Raw genomic sequence first — 27,371 nt, 5'->3', positions numbered from 1 at the left:
ACTCCGTGCAATTTTCAGAGCTCTTCAGTCTTGGCCTCTTCTGAAGAGAGAGTTGTTCTTTTGTTTTCAGATAGTCAATGTCACAACTGTGGCATACATCAATTCATTCAGTATCTCGAATTTTGGTTTGGGCGGAATCCAGCTCCTGTCTAATCTCTGCGGTTCATATCCCAGGTATGGACAATTGGAAAGCGGATTATCTCAGTCGCCAAACGTTGCACCTGGGCGAATGGTCTTCGCCCAGAGGTATTTCCTCAGATTGTTCAAATGTGGGAACTCCCAGAAATAGATCTGATGGCTTCTCATCTAAACAAGAAACTTCCCTGGTATCTGTCCGGATCCCGGGATCCTTGGGCGGAGGCAGTGGATGCATTATCTCTTCCTTACAAGTGTCATCCTGCCTATATCTTTCCGCCTCTAGTTCTTCTTCCAAGGGTATTCTCTAATATTCTACAGGAAAGCTCGTTTGTCCTGCTGGTAGTTCCAGCATGGCCTCACAAGTTTTGGTATGCGGATCTTGTCCGGATGGCCTCTTGCCAGCTGTGGACTCTTCCGTTAAGACCAGACCTTCTGTCGCAAGGTCCTTTCTTCCATCAGGATCTCAAATCCTTAAATTTTAAGGTATGGAGTTTGAACGCTTGATTCTTGGTCAAAGAGGTTTCTCTGACTCTGTGATTGATACTATGTGACAGGCTCGTAAATCTGTATCTAGAGAGATATATTATAGAGTCTGGAAGACTTATATTTCTTCAGGATGGTTTAGATAAAGGTTTGTCCGCAAGTTCCTTGAAAGACAAATCTCTGCTCTTTCTGTTCTTTTTCACAGAAGGATTGCTAATCTTCCTGATATCCATTGTTTTGTACAACCTTTGGTTCGTATAAAACCTGTCATTAAGTCAATTTCTCCTCCTTGGAGTTTGAATTTGGTTCTGGGGGCTCTTCAAGCTCCTCCTTTTGAACCCATGCATTCTTTGGTCTTTATATTACTTTCTTGGAAAGTTTTGTTTCTTTTGGCCATCTCTTCTGCCAGAAGAGTCTCTGAATTATCTACTCTTTTTTGTGAGTCTCCTTTTCTGATTTTGCATCAGGATAAGGCGGTGCTGCGAACTTCTTTTGAATTATTTACCTAAGGTTGTGAATTCTAACAACATTAGTAGAGAAATTGTGGTTCCTTCATTATGTCCTAATCCTATGAATTCTTAGGAGAAATCATTGCATTCTTTGGATGCTGTTAGAGCTTTGTAATATTATGTTGAAGCTACTAAGTCTTTCCGAAAGACTTCTAGTCTATTTGTCATCTTTTCCGGTTCTAGAAAGACCAGAAAGCTTCTGCCATTTCTTTGGCATCTTGGTTGAAATCTTTATTTCATCATGTCTATGTTGAGTCGGGTAACACTCCGCCTCAAAGGATTACAGCTCATTCTACTAGGTCAGTTTCTACTTCCTGGGCGTTTAGGAATGAAGCTTCGGTTGATCAGATTTGCAAAGCAGCAACTTGGTCCTCTTTGCATACTTTTACTAAATTCTACCATTTTGATGTGTTTTCTTCTTCTGAAGCAGTTTTTGGTAGAAACGTACTTCTGGCAGTGGTTTCAGTTTGAATCTAATGCTTATGTTTTTTCATTAAAATTTTATTCTGGGTGTGGATTATTTTCAGCAGGAATTGGCTGTCTTTATTTTATCCCTCCCTCTCTAGTGACTCTTGTGTGGAAAGATCCACATCTTGGGTAATCATTATCCCATATGTCACTAGCTCATGGACTCTTGCTAATTACATGAAAGAAAACATAATTTATGTAAGAACTTACCTGATAAATTCATTTCTTTCATATTAGCAAGAGTCCATGAGGCCCGCCCTTTTTTTGTGGTGGTTTTGATTTTTTTGTATAAAGCACAATTATTCCAATTCCTTATTTTATATGCTTTCGCACTTTTTTCTTATCACCCCACTTCTTGGCTATTCGTTAAACTGAATTGTGGGTGTGGTGAGGGGTGTATTTATAGGCATTTTAAGGTTTGGGAAACTTTGCCCCTCCTGGTAGGAATGTATATCCCATACGTCACTAGCTCATGGACTCTTGCTAATATGAAAGAAATGAATTTATCAGGTAAGTTCTTACATAAATTATGTTTTTTTCTTTCCTGTGTCCCAGTAAATCCAGTGAAAGCTCAAGCATTTCTGAATTGTGTTTCAGATCTAGAGTTGGCTGGAGTAATTATGCCAGTTCCAGTTTCGGAACAGGGGATGGGGTTTTATTCAAATCTCTTCATTGTACCAAAGAAGGAGAATTCCTTCAGACCAGTTCTGGATCTGAAAATATTGAATCGTTATGTAAGGATACCAACGTTCAAAATCGTAACTGTAAGGACTATCTTGCCTTTTGTTCAGCAAGGGCATTATATGTCCACAATAGATTTACAGGATGCATATCTGCATATTCCGATTCATCCAGATCATTATCAGTTCCTGAGATTCTCTTTTCTGGACAAGCATTACCAGTTTGTGGCTCTGCCGTTTGGCCTAGCTACAGCTTCAAGAATTTTTACAAAGGTTCTCGGTGCCCTTCTGTCTGTAATCAGAGAACAGGGTATTGTGGTATTTCCTTATTTGGACGATATCTTGGTACTTGCTCAGTCTTTACATTTAGCAGAATCTCATACGAATCGACTTGTGTTGTTTCTTCAAGATCATGGTTGGAGGATCAATTTACCAAAAAGTTCATTGATTCCTCAGACAAGGGTGACCTTTCTGGGTTTCCAGATAGATTCAGTGTCCATGACTCTGTCTTTAACAGACAAGAGACGTCTAAAATTGATTTCAGCTTGTCGAAACCTTCAGTCACAATCATTCCCTTCGGTAGCCTTATGCATGGAAATTCTAGGTCTTATGACTGCTGCATCGGACGCGATCCCCTTTGCTCGTTTTCACATGCGACCCCTTCATCTCTGTATGCTGAATCAATGGTGCAAGGATTACACAAAGATATCTCAATTAATATCTTTAAAACCAATTGTATCACACTCTCTAACGTGGTGGACAGATCACCTTCGTTTAATTCAGGGGGCTTCTTTTGTGCTTCCGACCTGGACTGTAATTTCAACAGATGCAAGTCTCACAGGTTGGGGATCTCTGACGGCACAAGGAGTTTGGGAATCTCAGGAGGTGAGATTACTGATCAATATTTTGTAACTCCGTGCAATTTTCAGAGCTCTTCAGTTTTGGCCTCTTCTGAAGAGAGAATCGTTCATTTGTTTTCAGACAGACAATGTCACAACTGTGGCATACATCAATCATCAAGGAGGGACTCACAGTCCTCTGGCTATGAAAGAAGTATCTCGAATTTTGGTTTGGGCGGAATCCAGCTCCTGTCTAATCTCTGCGGTTCATATCCCAGGTATAGACAATTGGGAAGCGGATTATCTCAGTCGCCAAACGTTGCATCCGGGCTAATGGTCTCTTCACCCAGAGATATTTCTTCAGATTGTTCAAATGTGGGAACTTCCAGAAATAGATCTGATGGCGTCCCATCTAAACAAGAAACTTCCCAGGTATCTGTCCAGATCCCGGGATCCTCAGGCGGAGGCAGTGGATGCATTATCACTTCCTTGGAAGTATCATCCTGCCTATATCTTTCCGCCTCTAGTTCTTCTTCCAAGAGTAATCTCCAAGATTCTGAAGGAATGCTCGTTTGTTCTGCTGGTAGCTCCGGCATGGCCTCACAGGTTTTGGTATGCGGATCTTGTCCGGATGGCCTCTTGCCAACCTTGGACTCTTCCGTTAAGACCAGACGCTTGATTCTTGGTCAAAGAGGTTTCTCTGACTCTGTGATTAATACTATGTTACAGGCGCGTAAATCTGTATCTAGAGAGATATATTATAGAGTCTGGAAGACCTATATTTCTTGGTGTCTTTCTCATCATTTTTCTTGGCATTCTTTTAGAATACCGAGAATTTTACATTTTCTTCAGGATGGTTTAGATAAGGGTTTGTCCGCAAGTTCCTTGAAAGGTCAAATCTCTGCTCTTTCTCCTGTTAAGTGTGGTCAGTCCACGGGTCATCATTACTTCTGGGATATTAACTCCTCCCCAACAGGAAGTGCAAGAGGATTCACCCAGCAGAGCTGCTATATAGCTCCTCCCCTCTACGTCACACCCAGTCATTCTTGCACCCAACTAATAGATAGGATGTGTGAGAGGACTGTGGTGATTATACTTAGTTTTATACCTTCAATCAAAAGTTTGTTATTTTATAACAGCACCGGAGTGTGTTGTTCCTTCTCTGGTAGAATTTGAAGAAGAATCTACCTGAGTTTTTTGTATGATTTTAGCTGGCGTAGTTAAGATCATATTGCTGTTCTCGGCCATCTGAGGAGTGAGGTAAACTTCAGATCAGGGGACAGCGGGCAGGTTAATCTGCAAAGAGGTATGTAGCAGCATATTATTTTCTGACAATGGAATTGACTGAGAAAATTCTGCCATACCGATATAATGTAAGCTCAGCCTTAAATGCAGTAGTAGCAACTGGTATCAGGCTGTCATGTATGTATATTTTACACTTCAGTATTCTGGGGAATGGCACTTCACTGGGATAATACTGTATGCATAAGACTTTAGCCTAATTTGCAGTAACTAGCAACAGGCTTTCTAATGTCATTTCATTTATTTGATGTTAAACGTTTTTGCTGGCATGTTAAATCGTTTAATTTTCTGAGGTACTGGGTGAAAAAATGTTTTGGGCACTGTTTTTTTCCACTTGGCAGTCGTTTTATTTAATTTAAGAGAGTTTACTGATCTCCCTCACTGTTGTGTGTGAGGGGGAGGGGCCTATTTTGGCGCTTTTGCTACGCATCAAAAAATTCAGTCAGAAGTCTCTTGTCTTCCCTGCATGATCCGGTTCGTCTCTACAGAGCTCAGGGGTCTTCAAAACTTATTTTGAGGGAGGTAATCACTCACAGCAGAGCTGTGAGATTGTAGCTGACTGTGATAAAAAACGTTTATTTCTGTACTTTTTTTCTGCTAGTTGCTAGTTTATTTGCTAGTGTGTTAAACATGTCTGATTCAGAGGAATATCTCTGTGCTATATGTGCTAAAGCCAAAGTGGAGCCCAATAGAAATGTATGTACTAATTGCATTGATGCTACTTTAAATAAAAGTCAATCTGTACAAATTGAACATATTTCACCAAACAACGAGGGGAGAGTTATGCCGACTAACTCGCCTCACGTGTCAGTACCTGCATCTCCCGCTCGGGAGGTGCGTGATATTGTAGCGCCGAGTACATCAGGGCGGCCATTACAAATCACATTACAGGATATGGCTAATGTTATGACTGAAGTTTTGGCTAAATTACCAGAACTAAGAGGTAAGCGTGATCACTCTGGGGTGAGAACAGAGTGCGCTGTTGATAATAGGGCCATGTCTGATACTGCGTCACAGTATGCTGAACATGAGGACGGAGAGCTTCAATCAGCAGGTGACGGTTCTGATCCCAATAGAATGGATTCAGACATTTCTAATTTTAAGTTTAAACTCGAAAACCTCCGTGTACTGTTAGGGGAGGTATTAGCAGCTCTAAATGATTGTAACACCGTTGCAATCCCAGAGAAATTATGTAGGCTGGATAGATACTATGCGGTACCGGCGAGTACTGACGTATTTCCTATACCTAAGAGGCTTACAGAGATAATTACTAAGGAGTGGGATAGGCCCGGTGTACCTTTTTCCCCCCTCCTGTGTTTAGAAAAATGTTTCCAATAGACGCCACCACACGGGACTTATGGCAGACGGTCCCTAAGGTGGAGGGAGCGGTTTCTACTCTGGCTAAGCGTACCACTATCCCGGTGGAGGATAGCTGTGCCTTTTCAGATCCAATGGATAAAAAGTTAGAGGGTTACCTTAAGAAAATGTTTGTTCAACAAGGTTTTATATTGCAACCCCCCTTGCATGTATTGCGTCTGTCACGGCCGCGGCCGCTTTTTGGTCCGAGTCCCTGGAAGAGACTCTTGACTCAATAACTATAGATGAGATTTCAAACAAGCTTAAGACACTTAAGCTAGCTAATTCATTTATTTTGGATGCCGTAGTACATTTAACTAAACTTACGGCTAAGAATTCCGGATTCGCCATTCAGGCACGCAGAGCACTGTGGCTAAAATCCTGGTCAGCTGACGTTACTTCTAAATCTAAATTACTTAACATACCTTTCAAAGGGCAGACCTTATTCGGGCCCGGGTTGAAAGAAATTATCGCTGACATTACAGGAGGTAAAGGCCATGCCCTGCCTCAAGACAGAGCCAAACCTAAGGCTAGACAGTCTAATTTTCGTTCCTTTTGGAATTTCAAAGCCAGGAGCAGCATCAACTTCCTCTTCACCAAAACAGGAAGGAGCTGTTGCTCGCTACAGACAAGGCTGGAGACCTAACCAGTCCTGGAACAAGGGCAAGCAGGCCAGGAAACCTGCTGCTGCCCCTAAGACAGCATGAATTGAGGGCCCCCGATCCGGGAACGGATCTAGTGGGGGGCAGACTTTCTCTCTTCGCCCAGGCTTGGGCAAGAGATGTCCAGGATCCCTGGGCGTTAGAGATCATATCTCAGGGATACCTTCTGGACTTCAAATCCTCTCCCCCAAAAGGGAGATTTCATCTGTCAAGGTTGTCAACAAACCAAATAAAGAAAGAGGCGTTTCTACGCTGTGTACAAGATCTTTTACTAATGGGAGTGATCCATCCGGTTCCGCGGTCGGAACAAGGACAAGGGTTTTACTCAAATCTGTTTGTGGTTCCCAAAAAAGAGGGAACTTTCAGGCCAATCTTGGATTTAAAGATCCTAAACAAATTCCTAAGAGTTCCATCGTTCAAAATGGAAACTATTCGGACAATCTTACCCATGATCCAAAAGGGTCAGTACATGACCACAGTGGATTTAAAGGATGCTTACCTTCACATACCGATTCACAAAGATCATTACCGGTATCTAAGGTTTGCCTTCCTAGACAGGCATTACCAGTTTGTAGCTCTTCCATTCGGATTGGCTACGGCTCCAAGAATCTTCACGAAGGTTCTGGGTGCTCTTCTGGCGGTACTAAGACTGCGAGGAATTTCGGTAGCTCCGTACCTAGACGACATTCTGATACAAGCTTCAAGCTTTCAAACTGCCAAGTCTCATTCAGAGTTAGTACTGGCATTTCTAAGGTCGCATGGATGGAAGGTGAACGAAAAGAAGAGTTCTCTCTTTCCACTCACAAGAGTTCCCTTCTTGGGGACTCTTATAGATTCTGTAGAAATGAAGATTTACCTGACAGAAGACAGGTTAACAAAGCTTCAAAATGCATGCCGTGTCCTTCATTCCATTCAACACCCGTCAGTAGCTCAATGCATGGAGGTGATCGGCTTAATGGTAGCGGCAATGGACATAGTACCCTTTGCACGCCTACATCTCAGACCGCTGCAATTGTGCATGCTAAGTCAGTGGAATGGGGATTACTCAGACTTGTCCCCTACTCTGAATCTGGATCAAGAGACCAGAAATTCTCTTCTATGGTGGCTTTCTCGGCCACATCTGTCCAGGGGGATGCCATTCAGCAGGCCAGACTGGACAATTGTAACAACAGACGCCAGCCTACTAGGTTGGGGCGCTGTCTGGAATTCTCTGAAGGCTCAGGGACAATGGAATCAGGAGGAGAGTCTCCTGCCAATAAACATTCTGGAATTGAGAGCAGTTCTCAATGCCCTTCTGGCTTGGCCCCAGTTAACAACTCGGGGGTTCATCAGGTTTCAGTCGGACAACATCACGACTGTAGCTTACATCAACCATCAGGGAGGGACAAGAAGCTCCCTAGCAATGATGGAAGTATCAAAGATAATTCGCTGGGCAGTGTCTCACTCTTGCCACCTGTCAGCAATCCACATCCCGGGAGTGGAGAACTGGGAGGCGTATTTCCTAAGTCGTCAGACTTTTCATCCGGGGGAGTGGGAACTTCATTCGGAGGTCTTTGCCCAAATACTTCGACGTTGGGGCAAACCAGAGATAGATCTCATGGCGTCTCGACAGAACGCCAAGCTTCCTCGTTACGGGTCCAGATCCAGGGATCCGGGAGCGGTTCTGATAGATGCTTTGACAGCACCTTGGACCTTCGGGATGGCTTATGTGTTTCCACCCTTCCCGATGCTTCCTCGATTGATTGCCAGAATCAAACAGGAGAGAGCATCAGTGATTCTAATAGCGCCTGCATGGCCACGCAGGACTTGGTATGCAGATCTAGTGGACATGTCATCCTGTCCACCTTGGTCTCTACCTCCTGAAACAGGACCTTCTGATCCAGGGTCCTTTCAAACATCAAAATCTAATTTCTCTGAAGCTGACTGCTTGGAAATTGAACGCTTGATTTTATCAAAACGTGGTTTTTCTGAGTCAGTTATTGATACCTTAATACAGGCCAGGAAGCCTGTTACCAGAAAGATTTACCATAAAATATGGCGTAAATACTTATATTGGTGCGAATCCAAGAGTTACTCATGGAGTAAGGTTAGGATTCCTAGGATATTGTCTTTTCTACAAGAAGGTTTAGAAAAGGGTTTATCCGCTAGTTCCTTAAAGGGACAGATTTCAGCTCTGTCCATTCTTTTACACAAACGTCTGTCAGAAGTTCCGGACGTTCAAGCTTTTTGTCAGGCTTTAGCTAGGATCAAGCCTGTGTTTAAAACTGTTGCTCCACCATGGAGTTTGAACTTAGTTCTTAATGTTTTACAGGGTGTTCCGTTTGAACCCCTTCATTCCATTGATATCAGGCTGTTATCTTGGAAAGTTCTGTTTTTAATGGCGATTTCCTCGGCTCGAAGAGTCTCTGAGTTATCTGCCTTACATTGTGATTCTCCTTATCTGATTTTTCATTCAGACAAGGTAGTTCTGCGTACTAAACCTGGGTTCTTACCTAAGGTGGTCACTAACAGGAATATCAATCAAGAGATTGTTGTTCCATCTTTGTGTCCTAATCCTTCTTCGAAGAAGGAACGTCTGCTACACAATCTAGATGTAGTCCGTGCCCTGAAATTTTATCTACAGGCAACTAAGGATTTTCGACAAATGTCTTCCCTGTTTGTCATTTATTCTGGTCAGAGGAGAGGTCAAAAAGCTTCGGCTACCTCTCTCTCTTTTTGGCTTCGTAGCATAATACGGTTAGCCTATGAGACTGCTGGACAGCAGCCTCCTGAAAGAATTACAGCTCATTCTACTAGAGCTGTGGCTTCCACTTGGGCCTTTAAGAATGAGGCTTCTGTTGAACAGATTTGCAAGGCTGCAACTTGGTCTTCTCTTCATACTTTTTCCAAATTTTACAAATTTGACACTTTTGCTTCTTCGGAGGCTGTTTTTGGGAGAAAGGTTCTTCAGGCAGTAGTTCCTTCCGTATAAAGAGCCTGCCTGTCCCTCCCGTCATCCGTGTACTTTAGCTTTGGTATTGGTATCCCAGAAGTAATGATGACCCGTGGACTGACCACACTTAACAGGAGAAAACAAAATTTATGCTTACCTGATAAATTCCTTTCTCCTGTAGTGTGGTCAGTCCACGGCCCGCCCTGTTTTTTATGGGAGGTCTAAAAAAATTTTTAAATTATACTCCAGTCACCACTGCACCCTTTGGCTTCTCCTTTCTCGTTGGTTCTTGGTCGAATGACTGGGTGTGACGTAGAGGGGAGGAGCTATATAGCAGCTCTGCTGGGTGAATCCTCTTGCACTTCCTGTTGGGGAGGAGTTAATATCCCAGAAGTAATGATGACCCGTGGACTGACCACACTACAGGAGAAAGGAATTTATCAGGTAAGCATAAATTTTGTTTTCTGTTCTTTTTCACAGAAAGATTGCTATTCTTCCTGATATTCATTGTTTTGTACAAGCTTTGGTTCGTATAAAACCTGTCATTAAGTCAATTTCTCCTCCTTGGAGTTTGAATTTGGTTCTGGGGGCTCTTCAAGCTCCTCCGTTTGAACCTATGCATTCATTGGACATTAAATTACTTTCTTGGAAAGTTTTGTTCCTTTTGGCAATCTCTTCTGCCAGAAGAGTTTCTGAATTATCTGCTCTTTCTTGTGAGTCTCCTTTTCTGATTTTTCATCAGGATAAGGCGGTGTTGCGAACTTCTTTTGAATTTTTACCTAAAGTTGTGAATTCCAACAACATTAGTAGAGAAATTGTGGTTCCTTCATTATGTCCTAATCCTAAGAATTCTAAGGAGAAATCGTTGCATTATTTGGATGTTGTTAGAGCTTTGAAATATTATGTTGAAGCTTCTAAGTCTTTCCGAAAGACTTCTAGTTTATTTGTTATCTTTTCCGGTTCTAGGAAAGGCCAGAAAGCTTCTGCCATTTCTTTGGCATCTTGGTTGAAATCTTTAATTCATCTTGCCTATGTTGAGTCGGGTAAAACTCCTCCTCAGAGGATTACAGCTCATTCTACTAGGTCAGTTTCTACTTCCTGGGCGTTTAGGAATGAAGCTTCAGTTGATCAGATTTGCAAAGCAGCAACTTGGTCCTCTTTGCATACTTTTACTAAATTCTACCATTTTGATGTATTTTCTTCTTCTGAAGCAGTTTTTGGTAGAAAAGTACTTCAGGCAGCGGTTTCAGTTTGAATCTTCTGCTTATGTTTTTCTTTAAACTTTATTTTGGGTGTGGATTATTTTCAGCAGGAATTGGCTGTCTTTATTTTATCCCTCCCTCTCTAGTGACTCTTGTGTGGAAAGATCCACATCTTGGGTAGTCATTATCCCATACGTCACTAGCTCATGGACTCTTGCTAATTACATGAAAGAAAACATAATTTATGTAAGAACTTACCTGATAAATTAATTTCTTTCATATTAGCAAGAGTCCATGAGGCCCGCCCTTTTTTTGTGGTGGTTATGATTTTTGTATAAAGCACAATTATTCCAATTCCTTATTTTATATGCTTTCGCACTTTATCACCCCACTTCTTGGCTATTCGTTAAACTGAATTGTGGGTGTGGTGAGGGGTGTATTTATAGGCATTTTGAGGTTTGGGAAACTTTGCCCCTCCTGGTAGGAATGTATATCCCATACGTCACTAGCTCATGGACTCTTGCTAATATGAAAGAAATGAATTTATCAGGTAAGTTCTTACATAAATTATGTTATCAAACAGATACACTTCAAGGTACTAATTTGTATACTTATATTATAGTGTGATAAAAATCGCACCAATATACCTCTACATTTGATATATAGTTGCCTAAGATAAGATCTCAATTGCATAGCTGAACTTGAAACAAAGTATCCTATATGAACTATACAGCAACTATTGTTTTATCCACTATAAAATTGTATCTACAAACATTCTGTTAGAAATTACAACTTGTGATAAACCCAAAACTGTATAAATTATAAGATTTCAACGTTATTATTTTAATTTAATTTATTTTTTATATATTATGTACATTTTTATACATAGAGACACCGGTGTCATTTTTTAAACTTTGAAGGAATTGTAATAATTTTTGTTTAACTGTACTTTTAGCATCACTACTATTGGGTAAATTTACCATAATCAAATAAAGGATCATATTTATTTCTTAAATAGTTTCGACATCCATTTTTTTCCAAAAGAGAATATAAAATTAGGACTCATCAAAACATTAACATATATTAAGCCCACACATTATGACACATATTTACAGTAAGACACATTGGGAATAGCAACTTGTTTTGCGCCACCTACTACAACCAGCCGGAATTGGATCTCATGGCATCTTGGCAGAATGCCAAGCTTCTGAGGTACGGGTTGATGCCAAGGGACCCTCAGGCTGTACTGATAGACGCCCTGGCGGTACCTTGGAATTTCAGTCTTGCATACCTATTTCCCCCTTTCGCTCTTCTACCTCGGGTCATTGCTCGAATCAAGCAGGAGAAGGCGTCCGTGATCCTCATTGCTCCAGCATGGCCTCGCAGGATTTGGTATGCAGATCTGGTGGACATGTCATCTCTTCCACCTTGGAGACTTCCGTTGAGGAAGGACCTTCTACTTCAAGGGCCTCTCCTTCATCCAAATCTAGTTTCTCTGAAGCTGACTGCGTGGAGATTGAATGCTTAATTTTATCCAATCAGGGATTTTCGGATTCGGTCATAGAGACCATGATTTAGGCTCTTAAACCTGTGACTAGAAAGATTGTTGTGAATCCAAGGGCTACTCTTGGAGTAGAACTAGGATTCCTAGAATTCTGTCCTTTCTTCAAGAAGGTTTGGAGAAGGAATTATCGGCAAGTTCCCTTAAGGGTCAAATATCAATTGTCTATTTTGTTAGATAAACGTCTGGCAGATGTACCAGACGTGCAATCGTTTTATCAGGCCTTGGTCAGGATCAGGCCTGTGTTCAAGCCAGTTACTCCTCCCTGGAGTCTTAATATAGTTCTTAAGGTTCTTCACGGGGCTCCGTTTGAGCCTATGCATTCCTTAGATATTAAGTTGTTATCTTGGAAAGTTTTGTTTTTTGTTGCTATTTCCTCTGCTCGTAGAGTGTCAGAGCTCTTTACAGTATGAGTCTCCTTACCTTATTTTTCATTCGGATAAGGTTGTCTTACGTACCAGATTAGGGTTTCTCCCTAAAGTTGTTTCTGACCGGAACATTAATCAGGAGATTATTGTTCCTTCTTTGTGTCCTAATACTTTTTCTCAGAAGGAACGACTTCTGCACAATCTGGACGTGTTGCGTGCACTAAAATTCTATTTACAGGCGAATAAGGATTTTGTCAGTCTTCTGCTTTGTGGTTTTCTCTGGAAAATGTAAGGGACATAAAGCTACGGCTACTTCTCTTTCTTTCTGGTTGAAGAGTATCATCCGCTTTGCCTATGAAACTGCTGTGCAGCAGCCTCTGGAGAGAGTTACGGCTCATTCTACGAGGGCTGTTTCTTCCTCCTGGGCATTCAAAAATGAAGCTTCTGTAGAACAGATTTGCAAGGCTGCAACTTGGTCCTCTCTTCACACTTTTTCAAAATTCTATAAATTTGACCCTTTTGCCTCAGCTGAGGCCGCTTTTGGGAGAAAGGTTCTTCAAGCATTGGTGTCTTCCGTTTAGGTTCCCTGTCTTGTCCCTCCCTTCTCTGTGTATTCTAGCTTGGGTATTGATTCCCAATATTAATTAGATGATCCGTGGACTCATCGTGTCATTAGAAAGATAACAAAATTTATGCTTACCTTATAAATTTCTTTCTTTCTTGACACAAGTCCACAGCCTGCTCTGTTATTTAGACAGGTTGTTAGTATGTTATAAACTTCAGACACCTCTGCAACTTGTTACTTCCTTTTTCTCCTTTACTTCGGTCAAATGACTGATGTGGGAGGGAAGGGAGGTGATATTTAACAGCTTTGCTGTGGTGCTCTTTGCCGCTTCCTGCTGGGCAGGAGTGATATATCCCAATAGTAATTAGATGATCCGTGGACTCATCGTGTCAAGAAAGAAATTTATCAGGTAAATATAAATTTTGTTTTTAAGCTGCTGGGATGGTTTTCCTGTCTCTGCTTGTCTATGCTTAGCCTGACGGGTCTTGTCTTGTTTAAGTTACAAGGGGTAACTCGCGGGTTTCTAGAACACCATAGTTGGTATGGTGCTGTGTCAGTAATTGAGGGTTGCCTTCCGGTCATCTTAGTAACGTTTTCTCCTGACTATAAAGGACTTCTGGTCCCTGTCCTCCTAGGGAGTTTGTTTCCCTGGACAGTGGGACTGCAGCAACCTTTGATCGCTCTAAGTTGATTTGGTCTTTTGGATATCTCATGGGGCCTCTATTCTCCCTCTTGGTGGTAGAGATTTTGGACAGTTTTTGATTTAAGTCGGTTTTGGATGGTCTTTCGGATCTACTGGGTTCCTCTACTTTCCTTCTCGGGGGTTGATACAGGTTTTTCGGTTTTGGAATTGTGAGAGTTGATCGCTGCAGGGCTGACTCCTCAGAGGCCTTATGCTCAGCAGACTCTGAGTCTGAGTGGTCTCTCGCACGGCTTTGCAGGTTGTTTAACAGATGAGTGGTTACCCGTGCTCCGGTTTTTCCCTTGTCGTTAGTTTTTTGTAGGGTGTTGAGTAATTCAGGCTGTGGTGCCTTTCGAAGGAGCCGCCTCTTTTGTACCAACCCTTTGTTTGCATTCAGTGTCCTCTAGCTTGGGTATTGTTTTTCCAAAAGTAATGAATGCAGCTGTGGACTCTTCATTTTTACGAAGAAAATCATAAATTATGCTTACCTGATCATTTTCTTTTCTTCTGACAGGAAGAGTCCACAGCTCCCGCCCGCGCTTTATCTATGCAGCATCAGTACATTTTTGTTCTTCTGGCACCTTTTTTTTAAAATCACCCTGATAATTCTCCTACTGTTCCGTGTTCCCTTGGCAGAATGACTGGGGAAATGAGGGAAGTGGGGGGAGGTATTTGAAGCCTTTGGCTGGGGTATTTTGCCTCCTCCTGGTGGCCAGGTTCTGAATTCCCAAATGTAATGAATGCAGCTGTGGACTCTTCCTGTCAGAAGAAAATAAAATTATCAGGTAAGCATAATTTATGATCTCTCTGGTTGAGAAGTATAATTCTTTTTGCTTATGAGACTGCCGCTCAGCAGCCTTCTCAGAGAATTACCGCTCATTCCACGAGAGCTGTCTCCTCTTCTTGGGCCTTGAAAAATTAGGCTTCTGTGGAACAGATTTGCAAGGCTGCTACTTTGTCATCTGCATACTTTTTCAAAATGTTCTTAGTGTCAGTAAACTTCAAAAATGTTTTATAATTCTGCACATAGTGCAGAATTATATAACATTATATTAGCCTTATCTTTATAAAACCTAATATTCCCTTTGATTTTTTTTAAAAAAATGACTGTTTTTCAGACCCGCTCTCTGTGCTCTTCTGAGCGGGTCTGTTTTTATAGCACAGCACATCGGGCCAGATGTCTAGTCACAGCCCGGCCTGACCGTGCCATTATACTCAGTGCAGCTCGTTCCCGCTGTCAGACAGAGCACGAGCGAGCTGCACTGACTATAAAGGCGCGGTCGGGCCGGGCTGTGACTAGACAGCTGGCCCGATGCGCTGTTAAAAAAACAGACCCGCTCAGAAGATTAGACAGCGGGTCTGAAAAACAGTCATTTTTAAAAAAAAAATCAAAGGGAATATTAGGTTTTATAAATAGAAGGCTAATATAATGTTATATGATTCTGCACTATGTGCAGAATTATATAACATTATTTTTGAGGTTTACTGTCCCTTTAATTTGATACTTTTGCTGAGGCTTCTTTTAGGAGAAAGTTTCTTCAAGCGGTGGTGCCTTCTGTTTTGGTCTACCTGTCTTGTTCTCCCTCCCTGGTCTTTGTGTCCTCTAGCTTGGGTATTGGTTCCCAACAGTAATTGAGGATGTTGTGGACTCACCATATCAGGAAAGAAAGAAATTTATCAGGTAAGCATACATTTATTTTTTATTTTTTTTGGTGTTGTAGATGTGTAACAGATTTTGGGGGTCAAAGTTAGAAACTGTGATTCCCCCCCCCCCCATTTTTTTCATATTTTATAAAATTTATAGTAAATTATAAGATATGATATAAATAAAGGTATCTTTAGAAAGTCCATTTAATGGCGAGAAAAACACAGCAGAAATATAAAAATAGCCCTGGTTCCAAACAGTTAGAAAATTGAAAAGTGCTGTGCTCACTAAGGGGTTAAGTGTGTATCTTTTTTTCCCCTGCTCCTTGTTTCTTGCTCTTGTGTTTTCCTACTCTTGTGTTTTCCTACCTTTTATTGTAGCTTGGCTATGTCAGGCTAGTTTACCAGTGAAGTGGGAGGTTTTTTTTTTAATCTTTGCCTCCTCCTAGTGGCCAAAAGTGGAATTCCCCTGAGTAATGCCTTGTGGACTCAATATAATAAACTAAATTAATTTATCAGGTAAGCCTAAATTCTTTTTTTCTTTCTTTTTCTTAAAATAGTTCCTTGCTCGTGTTGTTGAGGAACGGAGCTTTAATACTCATTTCAAATGTTAACCTACTACAGATAATTGTAACTTAGGAATTTGAGTTGCCACAGCAGTAATACTTTTTTCTTAACTCATAGCCTTTTTTTCTTTTCTTTTTTTCTCCTTCCCCTGGCAGAGCGTTGAATGAAATGTGGAAATGCCAGAACATGCTTAGGCATCATGTAAAGGATTTGTTAGACTTGATCAAAAAGCCAAAAGTAAGTAGTTGACACTAGTATCTTGACGCAACCCCCAAGCTGACACAAATCCATTATTTTTTGTGTACTGGGCAGAACAAACTGTACCAAAACAATTAAGAAATATTCCTCTGGTGAAAGACTTTTATTCATTTTATCCTTTTCATTTGGGTTTTAATTTTTATATACTGTATGAATATCATTTGTCAGGCCAGTCTTGCACAGCCTGCAAGTAAACATGAATAAATATAAGCAAGCAGTCACTCTCACCATTTTTAAAGAAGCAGAAAAGTAAAAATAGCATCCATGATTCAGATAGAGTATACAATTTTAAACAACTTTTAAATGTACCTCTTATCTAATTTACTTTGTTTTTTTGTATCCATTGTTGAAAAGCATGCCTAAGTAGGCTCAGGAGCAACAATGCACCACTTGGAGATAGCTTCCAATTGGTGGCTGCACGTATATGCCTCTTTTCATTGTCTCACCCATTGTGTTCAGCTTGCTTCAAGTAGTGCATTTTGCACCTTCAAGAAAGGATTCAAAGAGAACTAAGCAAATTAGATGATAGAAGTAAATTGGAAAGTTGTTTGAAATTAAATAGCACTTTCTGCCTGAACCATGAAAGAAAAAATTGGGTGTTCACACTACACATGTTGTGTTCAGTTGTTTTGAAAATAGTTCCGTAAATTCTGCAGTGTATTATTTAACGTTTTTAGGTTACAATTTTAACGCATGTCATATACTTTATGACAATTACGTCTGCAATTTTCACCTGGATACTACACCTTCTTACTTGTCTTCTAAAGCATGTACTCATTAAAGGGATATGAAACGGTACTCCTTTAGTAAAAACAAATGTTAAACAAAATTTTTTTTTTGGAAAAACTATCATTTAGAATGTCTCATTGTAGCCACTGCCCTCAGGAAAATGAGACATGTTTTGAACTTAAGTTGCATTTTGCCTCTTCTGAGCATTAGAAAGTCTTTTCTCTTAAAGGGAAAGTCAACTATTTTTTTTTTTTGGTTTTAAAAGATAGATAATCCCTTTATTACCCTTTCCCCATTTTTTGCACAGAAAACATGGTTATATTAATACACTTTTTACCTCTGTGATTACCTTGTTTCTAAGCATCTTCTGACGGCCCCCTGATCACATGACTATTGACTTGCATTTATGCCAATTATTACTGTGTTAAAATCTATGGGCGTCAGCACAATGTTATCTATATGGCTCACGTGAACTAGCTTACCCTGATGTGAAAAGCAAATACAAAAGCATGTGATCATGGGACTGTCTTTAGGGACTTAAAACAGACAGAAATTTAGAGGTTTAAAGGTTATAAAGTATGTTAAGGGGCCATAATACCCAAATGTTGAAACACTTGAAAGTGATGCAGCATAGCTGTAAAAAACTGACTAGAAAGTATCACCTGAACATGTCTATGTAAAAAAGAAATATATTTTACCTCAAAAGTTTCTCAGTAGCCATATCCCATTGTAAAGGACTTCTAAGCAGCAAATCAGTATGTCTGTCATGGGACAGCGGAAGGAGCGAGCTTCTGTGCACACTCATCTTATTTCCCTATTCAGTGTAAGGAAGTTTACAATGAAATCTCATGAGATCACAGTAAAAGAGTTAATGACCTCCGCACTGCTGATGCTGATTGGCTGCTGTTCATTTCTTCATTTTTTTTATTTTATTTTTTTCCTGCAGCTGGGCAGTAACTGAGTATAACTTTTTACACAGAACATACTCTGCTGAGCTGAGGAAGTTGTAAGGTAAAATATCTTCCTTATTTACATAGTGATGCTCAGGTGATATTTTCCTGTCAGCTTTTTACAGTTATACTGCATTAGTTTCAAGTGATTTAGCATATGAGTATTATGTCCCTTTAATATAACCATGTTGGTTGTGCAAAGCTGGGGAATGGGTAGTAAAGGCATTATTTTTTTTTTTTTTTTTAACCATAAAAAATGTTTCTTTCATGTAATTAGCAAGAGTCCATGAGCTAGTGACGTATGGGATATACATTCCTACCAGGAGGGGCAAAGTTTCCCAAACCTTAAAATGCCTATAAATACACCCCTCACCACACCCACAATTCAGTTTTACAAACTTTGCCTCCGATGGAGGTGGTGAAGTAAGTTTGTGCTAGATTCTACGTTGATATGCGCTCCACAGCAAGTTGGAGCCCGGTTTTCCTCTCAGCGTGCAGTGAATGTCAGAGGGATGTGAGGAGAGTATTGCCTATTTGAATGCAGTGATCTCCTTCTACGGGGTCTATTTCATAGGTTCTCTGTTATCGGTCGTAGAGATTCATCTCTTACCTCCCTTTTCAGATCGACGATATACTCTTATATATACCATTACCTCTGCTGATTCTCGTTTCAGTACTGGTTTGGCTTTCTACAAACATGTAGATGAGTGTCCTGGGGTAAGTAAATCTTATTTTCTGTGACACTCTAAGCTATGGTTGGGCACTTTATTTATAAAGTTCTAAATATATGTATTCAAACATTTATTTGCCTTGACTCAGAATGTTCAACTTTCCTTATTTTTCAGACAGTCAGTTTCATATTTGGGATAAATGCATTTGTTTCAATCATTTTCTTCTGTTAAGTGTGATCAGTCCACGGGTCATCATTACTTCTGGGATATTAACTGCTCCCCTACAGGAAGTGCAAGAGGATTCACCCAGCAGAGCTGCATATAGCTCCTCCCCTCTACGTCACTCCCAGTCATTCTCTTGCACCCAGCAACTAGATAGGTCGTGTGAGAGGACTATGGTGATTATACTTAGTTTTATATCTTCAATCAAAAGTTTGTTATTTTAAAATAGCACCGGAGTGTGTTATTACCTCTCTGGCAGAGTTTGAGGAAGAATCTACCAGAGTTTTGCTATGATTTTAGCCGGAGTAGTTAAGATCATATTGCTGTTCTCGGCCATCTGAGGAGTGAGGTAAACTTCAGATCAGGGGACAGCGTGCAGATGAATCTGCATAGAGGTATGTAGCAGTTTTTATTTTCTGACAATGGAATTGATGAGAAAATCCTGCCATACCGATATAATGTCATGTATGTATACTTTACACTTCAGTATTCTGGGAGAATGGTACTTCACTAGAATTACACTGTAAGAAAGACATAAAGCTGTTTAATAACTAGAGATTATGTTTAACGTTTTTGCTGGAATGTAAAATCGTTTTCATTTGCTGAGGTACTGAGTGAATAAATGTTTGGGCACCATTTTTCCACTTGGCAGTTGCTTAAATCTGTTTTTTCTGTCAGTTTCTGTTCTCCCTCACTGCTGTGTGTGTGGGGGAGGGGCGCTTTTACTATGCATCAAATATTTCAGTCAGCAACTCATTGTATTCCCTGCATGATCTGGTTCATCTCTACAGAGCTCAGGGGTCTTCAAAACTTATTTTGAGGGAGGTAATTTCTCTCAGCAGAGCTGTGAGAATTATAGTTTGACTGAAATAAAAACTTTTATTCTGTAATTTGTTTCCTGCTTTCAGAAATTGTTATCTTTGCTAATGGGATTAAACCTTTGCTAAAGTTGTGTTGTTTACAAGGATTGAGGCTATAACTGTTTCAATTTATTAATTTTTAACTGTCATAGATCTTCTGTGCTTCTTAAAGGCACAGTACGTTTTAATATTATTCTATTTGAATTGTATTTCCAAGTTGCAAGTTTATTTGCTAGTGTGTTAAACATGTCTGATTCAGAAGATGATACCTGTGTCATTTGTTGCAATGCCAAAGTGGAGCCCAATAGAAATTTATGTACTAACTGTATTGATGCTACTTTAAATAAAAATCAATCTGTACAAATTGAACAAATTTCACCAAACAACGAGGGGAGAGTTATGCCGACTAACTCGCCTCACGTGTCAGTACCTACATCTCCCGCTCAGAGGGAGGTGCGTGATATTGTAGCGCCGAGTACAGCTGGGCGGCCATTACAAATCACATTACAGGATATGGCTACTGTTATGACTGAAGTTTTGGCTAAATTACCAGAACTAAAAGGTAAGCGTGATCACTCTGGGGTGAGAACAGAGTGCGCTGATAATATTAGGGCCATGTCAGACACTGCGTCACAGGTGGCAGAACATGAGGACGGAGAACTTCATTCTGTGGGTGACGGTTCTGATCCAAACAGACTGGATTCAGATATTTCAAATTTTAAATTTAAACTGGAAAACCTCTGTGTATTACTAGGGGAGGTGTTAGCGGCTCTGAATGATTGTAACACAGTTGCAATACCAGAGAAAATGTGTAGGTTGGATAAATATTTTGCGGTACCGACGAGTACTGAGGTTTTTCCTATACCTAAGAGACTTACTGAAATTGTTACTAAGGAGTGGGATAGACCCGGTGTGCCGTTCTCACCCCCTCCGATATTTAGAAAAATGTTTCCAATAGACGCCACCACAAGGGACTTATGGCAAACGGTCCCTAAGGTGGAGGGAGCAGTTTCTACTTTAGCTAAGCGTACCACTATCCCGGTGGAGGATAGCTGTGCTTTTTCAGATCCAATGGATAAAAAGTTAGAGGGTTACCTTAAGAAAATGTTTGTTCAACAAGGTTTTATATTGCAACCCCTTGCATGCATTGCGCCGATCACGGCTGCAGCGGCATTCTGGATTGAGTCTCTGGAAGAGAACATTGGTTCAGCTACTCTGGACGACATTACGGACAGGCTTAGAGTCCTTAAACTAGCTAATTCATTCATTTCGGAGGCCGTAGTACATCTTACTAAACTTACGGCGAAGAATTCAGGATTCGCCATTCAGGCACGCAGGGCGCTGTGGCTAAAATCCTGGTCAGCTGATGTTACTTCTAAGTCTAAATTGCTTAATATACCTTTCAAAGGGCAGACCTTATTCGGGCCCGGGTTGAAAGAGATTATCGCTGACATTACAGGAGGTAAAGGCCATGCCCTGCCTCAGGACAAAGCCAAAGCCAAGACTAGACAGTCTAGTTTTCGTTCCTTTCGTAATTTCAAAGCAGGAGCAGCATCAACTTCCTCTGCACCAAAACAGGAAGGAGCTGTTGCTCGCTACAGACAAGGCTGGAAACCTAACCAGTCCTGGAACAAGGGCAAGCAGACTAGGAAACCTGCTGCTGCCCCCAAAACAGCATGAATTGAGGGCCCCCGATCCGGGATCGGATCTAGTGGGGGGCAGACTTTCTCTCTTCGCCCAGGCTTGGGCAAGAGATGTTCAGGATCCCTGGGCGCTAGAGATAATATCTCAGGGATACCTTCTGGACTTCAAATACTCTCCTCCAAGAGAGAGATTTCATCTGTCAAGATTGTCAACAATCCAGACAAAGAAAGAGGCTTTTCTACGCTGCGTACAAGAGCTCTTGTTAATGGGAGTAATCCATCCAGTTCCACGATCGGAACAGGGACAGGGGTTTAACTCAAATCTGTTTGTGGTTCCCAAAAAAGAGGGAACTTTCAGACCAATCCTGGACTTAAAGATCCTAAACAAATTCCTAAGAGTTCCATCGTTCAAGATGGAGACTATTCGGACAATTTTACCTATGATCCAAGAGGGTCAGTACATGACCACTGTAGATTTAAAAGATGCTTACCTGCACATACCGATTCACAAAGATCATTACCGGTACCTAAGGTTTGCCTTCCTAGACAGGCATTACCAGTTTGTGGCTCTTCCATTCGGATTGGCTACAGCGCCAAGAATCTTCACAAAGGTTCTGGGTGCTCTTCTGGCGGTACTAAGACCGCGGGGAATCTCGGTAGCTCCATACCTAGACGACATTCTGATACAAGCTTCAAGCTTTCAAACTGCCAAATCTCATACAGAGTTAGTGCTGGCATTTCTAAGGTCACATGGATGGAAGGTGAACGAAAAGAAAAGTTCACTCGTTCCACTCACAAGAGTTCCCTTCCTGGGGACTCTTATAGATTCTGTAGAAATGAAGATTTACCTGACAGAGGACAGGCTATCAAGACTTCAAAGTGCTTGCCGCACTCTTCATTCCATTCAACACCCGTCAGTGGCTCAATGTATGGAGGTAATCGGCTTAATGGTAGCGGCAATGGACATAGTACCCTTTGCACGCTTACACCTCAGACCACTGCAACTGTGCATGCTAGGTCAGTGGAATGGGGATTACTCAGACTTGTCCCCTTCTCTGAATCTGGATCAAGAGACCAGAAATTCTCTTCTATGGTGGCTTTCTCGGCCACACCTGTCCAGGGGGATGCCATTCAGCAGACCAGACTGGACAATTGTAACAACAGACGCCAGCCTTCTAGGTTGGGGTGCCGTCTGGAATTCCCTGAAGGCTCAGGGACTATGGAGTCAGGAGGAGAGTCTCCTGCCAATAAACATTCTGGAATTGAGAGCAGTTCTCAATGCCCTCCTGGCTTGGCCCCAGTTGACAACTCGGGGGTTCATCAGGTTTCAGTCGGACAACATCACGACTGTAGCTTACATCAACCATCAGGGAGGGACAAGAAGCTCCCTAGCTATGATGGAAGTATCAAAGATAATTCGCTGGGCAGAGTCTCACTCTTGCCACCTGTCAGCAATCCACATCCCGGGAGTGGAGAACTGGGAGGCGGATTTCTTAAGTCGTCAGACTTTTCATCCGGGGGAGTGGGAACTTCATCCGGAGGTCTTTGCCCAAATACTTCGACGTTGGGGCAAACCAGAGATAGATCTCATGGCGTCTCGACAGAACGCCAAGCTTCCTCGTTACGGGTCCAGATCCAGGGATCCAGGAGCAGTCCTGATAGATGCTCTGACAGCACCTTGGGACTTCAGGATGGCTTACGTGTTTCCACCCTTCCCGTTGCTTCCTCGATTGATAGCCAGAATCAAACAAGAGAGAGCATCAGTGACTTGGTATGCAGACCTGGTGGACATGTCATCCTGTCCGCCTTGGTCTCTACCTCTGAAACAGGACCTTCTGATACAGGGTCCCTTCAAACATCAAAATCTAACTTCTCTGAAGCTGACTGCTTGGAAATTGAACGCTTAATTTTATCAAGACGTGGGTTTTCTGAGTCAGTTATTAGTACCTTAATACAGACTAGGAAACCTGTTACCAGAAAGATTTACCATAAGATATGGCGTAAATACCTACATTGGTGTGAATCCAAAGGTTACTCTTGGAGTAAGGTTAGGATTCCTAGGATATTGTCTTTTCTACAAGAAGGTTTAGAAAAGGGTTTTTCTGCTAGTTCATTAAAGGGACAGATCTCAGCTCTGTCCATTCTGTTACACAAACGTCTGTCAGAAGTTCCTGACGTCCAGGCTTTTTGTCAGGCTTTGGCCAGGATTAAGCCTGTGTTTAAAACTGTTGCTCCACCATGGAGTTTAAACCTTGTTCTTAATGTTTTACAGGGCGTTCCGTTTGAACCCCTTCATTCCATTGATATAAAGTTGTTATCTTGGAAAGTTCTATTTTTAATGGCTATTTCCTCGGCTCGAAGAGTCTCTGAATTATCAGCCTTACATTGTGATTCTCCTTATTTGATTTTTCATTCGGATAAGGTAGTCCTGCGTACTAAACCTGGGTTCTTACCTAAGGTAGTTACTAACAGGAATATCAATCAAGAGATTGTTGTTCCTTCTTTATGCCCAAATCCTTCTTCAAAGAAGGAACGTCTACTGCACAACCTGGATGTAGTCCGGGCTCTAAAATTTTACTTGCAGGCAACTAAGGAATTCCGACAAACGTCTTCTCTGTTTGTCATTTACTCTGGGCAGAGGAGAGGTCAAAAAGCTTCCGCTACCTCTCTTTCTTTTTGGCTTCGTAGCATAATTCGTTTAGCTTATGAGACTGCTGGACAGCAGCCCCCTGAAAGAATTACAGCTCATTCTACTAGAGCTGTGGCTTCCACTTGGGCCTTCAAGAATGAGGCCTCTGTTGAACAGATTTGCAAGGCTGCAACTTGGTCTTCGCTTCATACTTTTTCCAAATTTTACAAATTTGACACCTTTGCTTCATCGGAGGCTATTTTTGGGAGAAAGGTTCTTCAGGCAGTGGTTCCTTCTGTATAAAGAGTCTGCCTATCCCTCCCGTCATCCGTGTACTTTTGCTTTGGTATTGGTATCCCAGAAGTAATGATGACCCGTGGACTGATCACACTTAACAGAAGAAAACATAATTTATGCTTACCTGATAAATTCCTTTCTTCTGTAGTGTGATCAGTCCACGGCCCGTCCTGTTTTTAAGGCAGGTAAATATTTTTTAATTTATACTCCAGTCACCACTTCACCCTTGGCCTTTCCTTTCTCGTTGGTCCTTGGTCGAATGACTGGGAGTGACGTAGAGGGGAGGAGCTATATGCAGCTCTGCTGGGTGAATCCTCTTGCACTTCCTGTAGGGGAGCAGTTAATATCCCAGAAGTAATGATGACCCGTGGACTGATCACACTACAGAAGAAAGGAATTTATCAGGTAAGCATAAATTATGTTTTTTCTTACCTTAAAAAATTTGACTTTTTCCCTGTGGGCTGTTAGGCTCGCGGGGGCAGAAAATGCTTCATTTTATTGCGTCATTCTTGGCGCTGACTTTTTTGGCGCAAACATTTTTTTCTGTTTCCGGCGTCATACGTGTCGCCGGAAGTTGCGTCATTTTTTTTGACTTTTTTTGCGTCAAAAATGTCGGCGTTCCGGATGTGGCGTCATTTTTGGCGCCAAAAGCATTTAGGCGCCAAATAATGTGGGCGTCTTTTTTGGCGCTAAAAAATATGGGCGTCATTTTTGTCTCCACATTATTTAAGTCTCATTATTTATTGCTTCTGGTTGCTAGAAGCTTGTTCACTGGCATTTTTTTCCCATTCCTGAAACTGTCATTTAAGGAATTTGATCAATTTTGCTTTATATGTTGTTTTTTTCTTTTACATATTGCAAGATGTTCCACGTTGCAACTGAGTCAGAAGATACTTCAGGAAAATCACTGCACAGTGCTGGAGCTACCAAGCTAAGTGTATCTGCTATAAACTTTTGGTATCTGTTTCTCCAGCTGTTATTTGTATTGCATGTCATGTCAAACTTATTAATGCAGATAAAATTTCCTTTAGTACTGTTACATTACCTGTTGCTGTTCCGTCAACATCTAATTTTCAGAGTGTTCCTGATAACATAAGAGATTTTATTTTTTAAATCCATTAAGAAGGCTATGTCTGTTATTTCTCCTTCTAGTATACATAAAAGTCTTTTAAAACTTCTCTTTTTTCAGATGAATTTTTAAATGAACATCATCATTCTGATACTGATAATGGTTCTTCTGGTTCAGAGGTTTCTGTCTCAGAGGTTGATGCTGATAAATCTTTGTATTTGTTCAAGATGGAATTTATTCGTTCTTTACTTAAAGAAGTGTTATTTGCATTAGAAATAGAGGATTCTGGTCCTCTTGATACTAAATGTAAACGTTTAAATAAGGTTTTTAAATCTCCTGTACTTATTCCAGAAGTGTTTTATCTCCCTGATGCTATTTCTGAAGTAATTTCCAGGGAATGGAATAATTTGGGTAATTTATTTACTCCTTCTAGACGTTTAAGCAAATTATATCCTGTGCCATCTGACAGATTAGAGTTTTTTGGGACAAAAATCCCTAAGGTTATGGGGCTGTCTCTACTCCTGCTAATGTACTACTATTCCTATGGCAGATAGTACTTAATTTAAGGATCCTTTAGATAGGAAAATTGAATCCTTTCTAAGAAAAGCTTCCTTATGTTCAGGTAATCTTCTTAGACCTGCTATATTTTTAGCGGATGTTGCTGCAGCTTCAACTTTTTGGTTAGAAGCTTTAGCGCAACAAGTAACAGATCATAATTTTATAGCATTATTATTATTCTATAACATGCTAATAATTTTATTGGTGATACCATCTTTTGATATCATTAGAGTTGATGTCAGGTATATGTCTCTAGCTATTTTAGCTAGAAAAGCTTTATGGATTAAACTTGGAATGCTGACATGTCTTCTAAGTCAACTTTGCTTTCCCTTTCTTTCCAGGGTAAATAATCATTTTCGTTCCTTTCCTCACAACAAGGAACAAAAGCCTGATCCTTCATCCTCAGGAGCGGTATCAGTTTGGAAACTATTTCCAGTTTGGAATATATCCAAGCCTTATAGAAACCTATAGCCAGCTCCTAAGTACCTATGAAGGTGCGGCCCTTATTTCAGCTCAGCTGGTATGGGGCAGATTACGTTTTCTTCAAAGAAATTTGGATCAATTCCGTACTTAATTTCTGGTTTCAGAAACATTGTTTCAGAAAGGTACAGAATTGGCTTCAGTTAAGGCCTCCTGCTAAGAGATTCTTTTCTTTCCTGTGTCCCAGTTAACACAGCAAAGGCTCAGCATTTCTGAAATGTGTTTCAGATCTAGAGTTGGCTGGAGTATTTATGCCAGTTCCAGTTCTGGAACAGGGGCTGGGGTTTTATTTTATCTCTTCATTGTACCAAAGAAGGTCAATTCCTTCAGACCAGTTCCGGATCTATCATTATTGAATCGTTATGTTAGGATACCAACATTCAAGATGGTTACTGTAGGACTTTCCTGCCTTTTGTTTAGCAAGGGCATTATATGTCTACAATAGATTTACAGGATGTGTATCTGCATATTCCGATTCATCCAGATCACTTTTAGTGTCTGAGATTCTCTTTTTAGACAAGCATTACCAGTTTTGTGGCTCTACCGTTTGGCCTAGCCTCAGTTCCAAGAATTTTTTTCAAAGGTTCTCGGTGCCCTTCTTTCTGTAATCAGAGAATAGGGTTTTGGTATTTCCTTATTTGGACGATATCTTGGTACTTGCTCAGTCTTCTCATTTTCGAAGAATCTCATACGAATCGACTTGTGTTGTTTCTTCAAGTTCATGGTTGGAGGATCAATTTACCAATCAGTTCATTGATTCCTCAGACAAGGGTAACCTTTTTAGGTTTCTAGATAAATTCAGTGTCTATGACTCTGTCCTTGTCAGACAGGAGAAGTTTAACATTGATAGGACTGCCGCATCAGATGCGATCTCCTTTGCTCGTTTTCACATGCGTCCTCTTCAGCTCTGTATGCTGAACCAATGGTGCAGGGATTACTCAAAGATATCTCAATTAATATCTTTAAACCGATTTTTCGACACTCTCTGACATGGTGGACAGATCACCATCGTTTAGTTCAGGGGGCTTCTTTGTTCTTCCGACCTGG

General features: G+C 41.0%; 1 protein-coding gene across 1 annotated transcript in view; it reads left to right on the top strand.

Moving 5' to 3' along the window:
• The window catches only part of PDS5B (PDS5 cohesin associated factor B), an 890,287-nt gene that overhangs the window by 448,993 nt on the left and 413,923 nt on the right, over positions 1–27,371 (top strand). Inside the window, exon 14 of the mRNA XM_053708457.1 lies at positions 16,114–16,195. Coding sequence (XP_053564432.1) covers positions 16,114–16,195 — 82 coding nt within the window. The remainder of the gene's footprint in view (positions 1–16,113; positions 16,196–27,371) is intronic.

This window comes from Bombina bombina, chromosome 3, assembly GCF_027579735.1.
Source record: "Bombina bombina isolate aBomBom1 chromosome 3, aBomBom1.pri, whole genome shotgun sequence".
Classification (NCBI taxonomy): Eukaryota; Metazoa; Chordata; class Amphibia; order Anura; family Bombinatoridae; genus Bombina; species Bombina bombina.
This window is presented reverse-complemented; position numbering and strand designations above follow the sequence as displayed.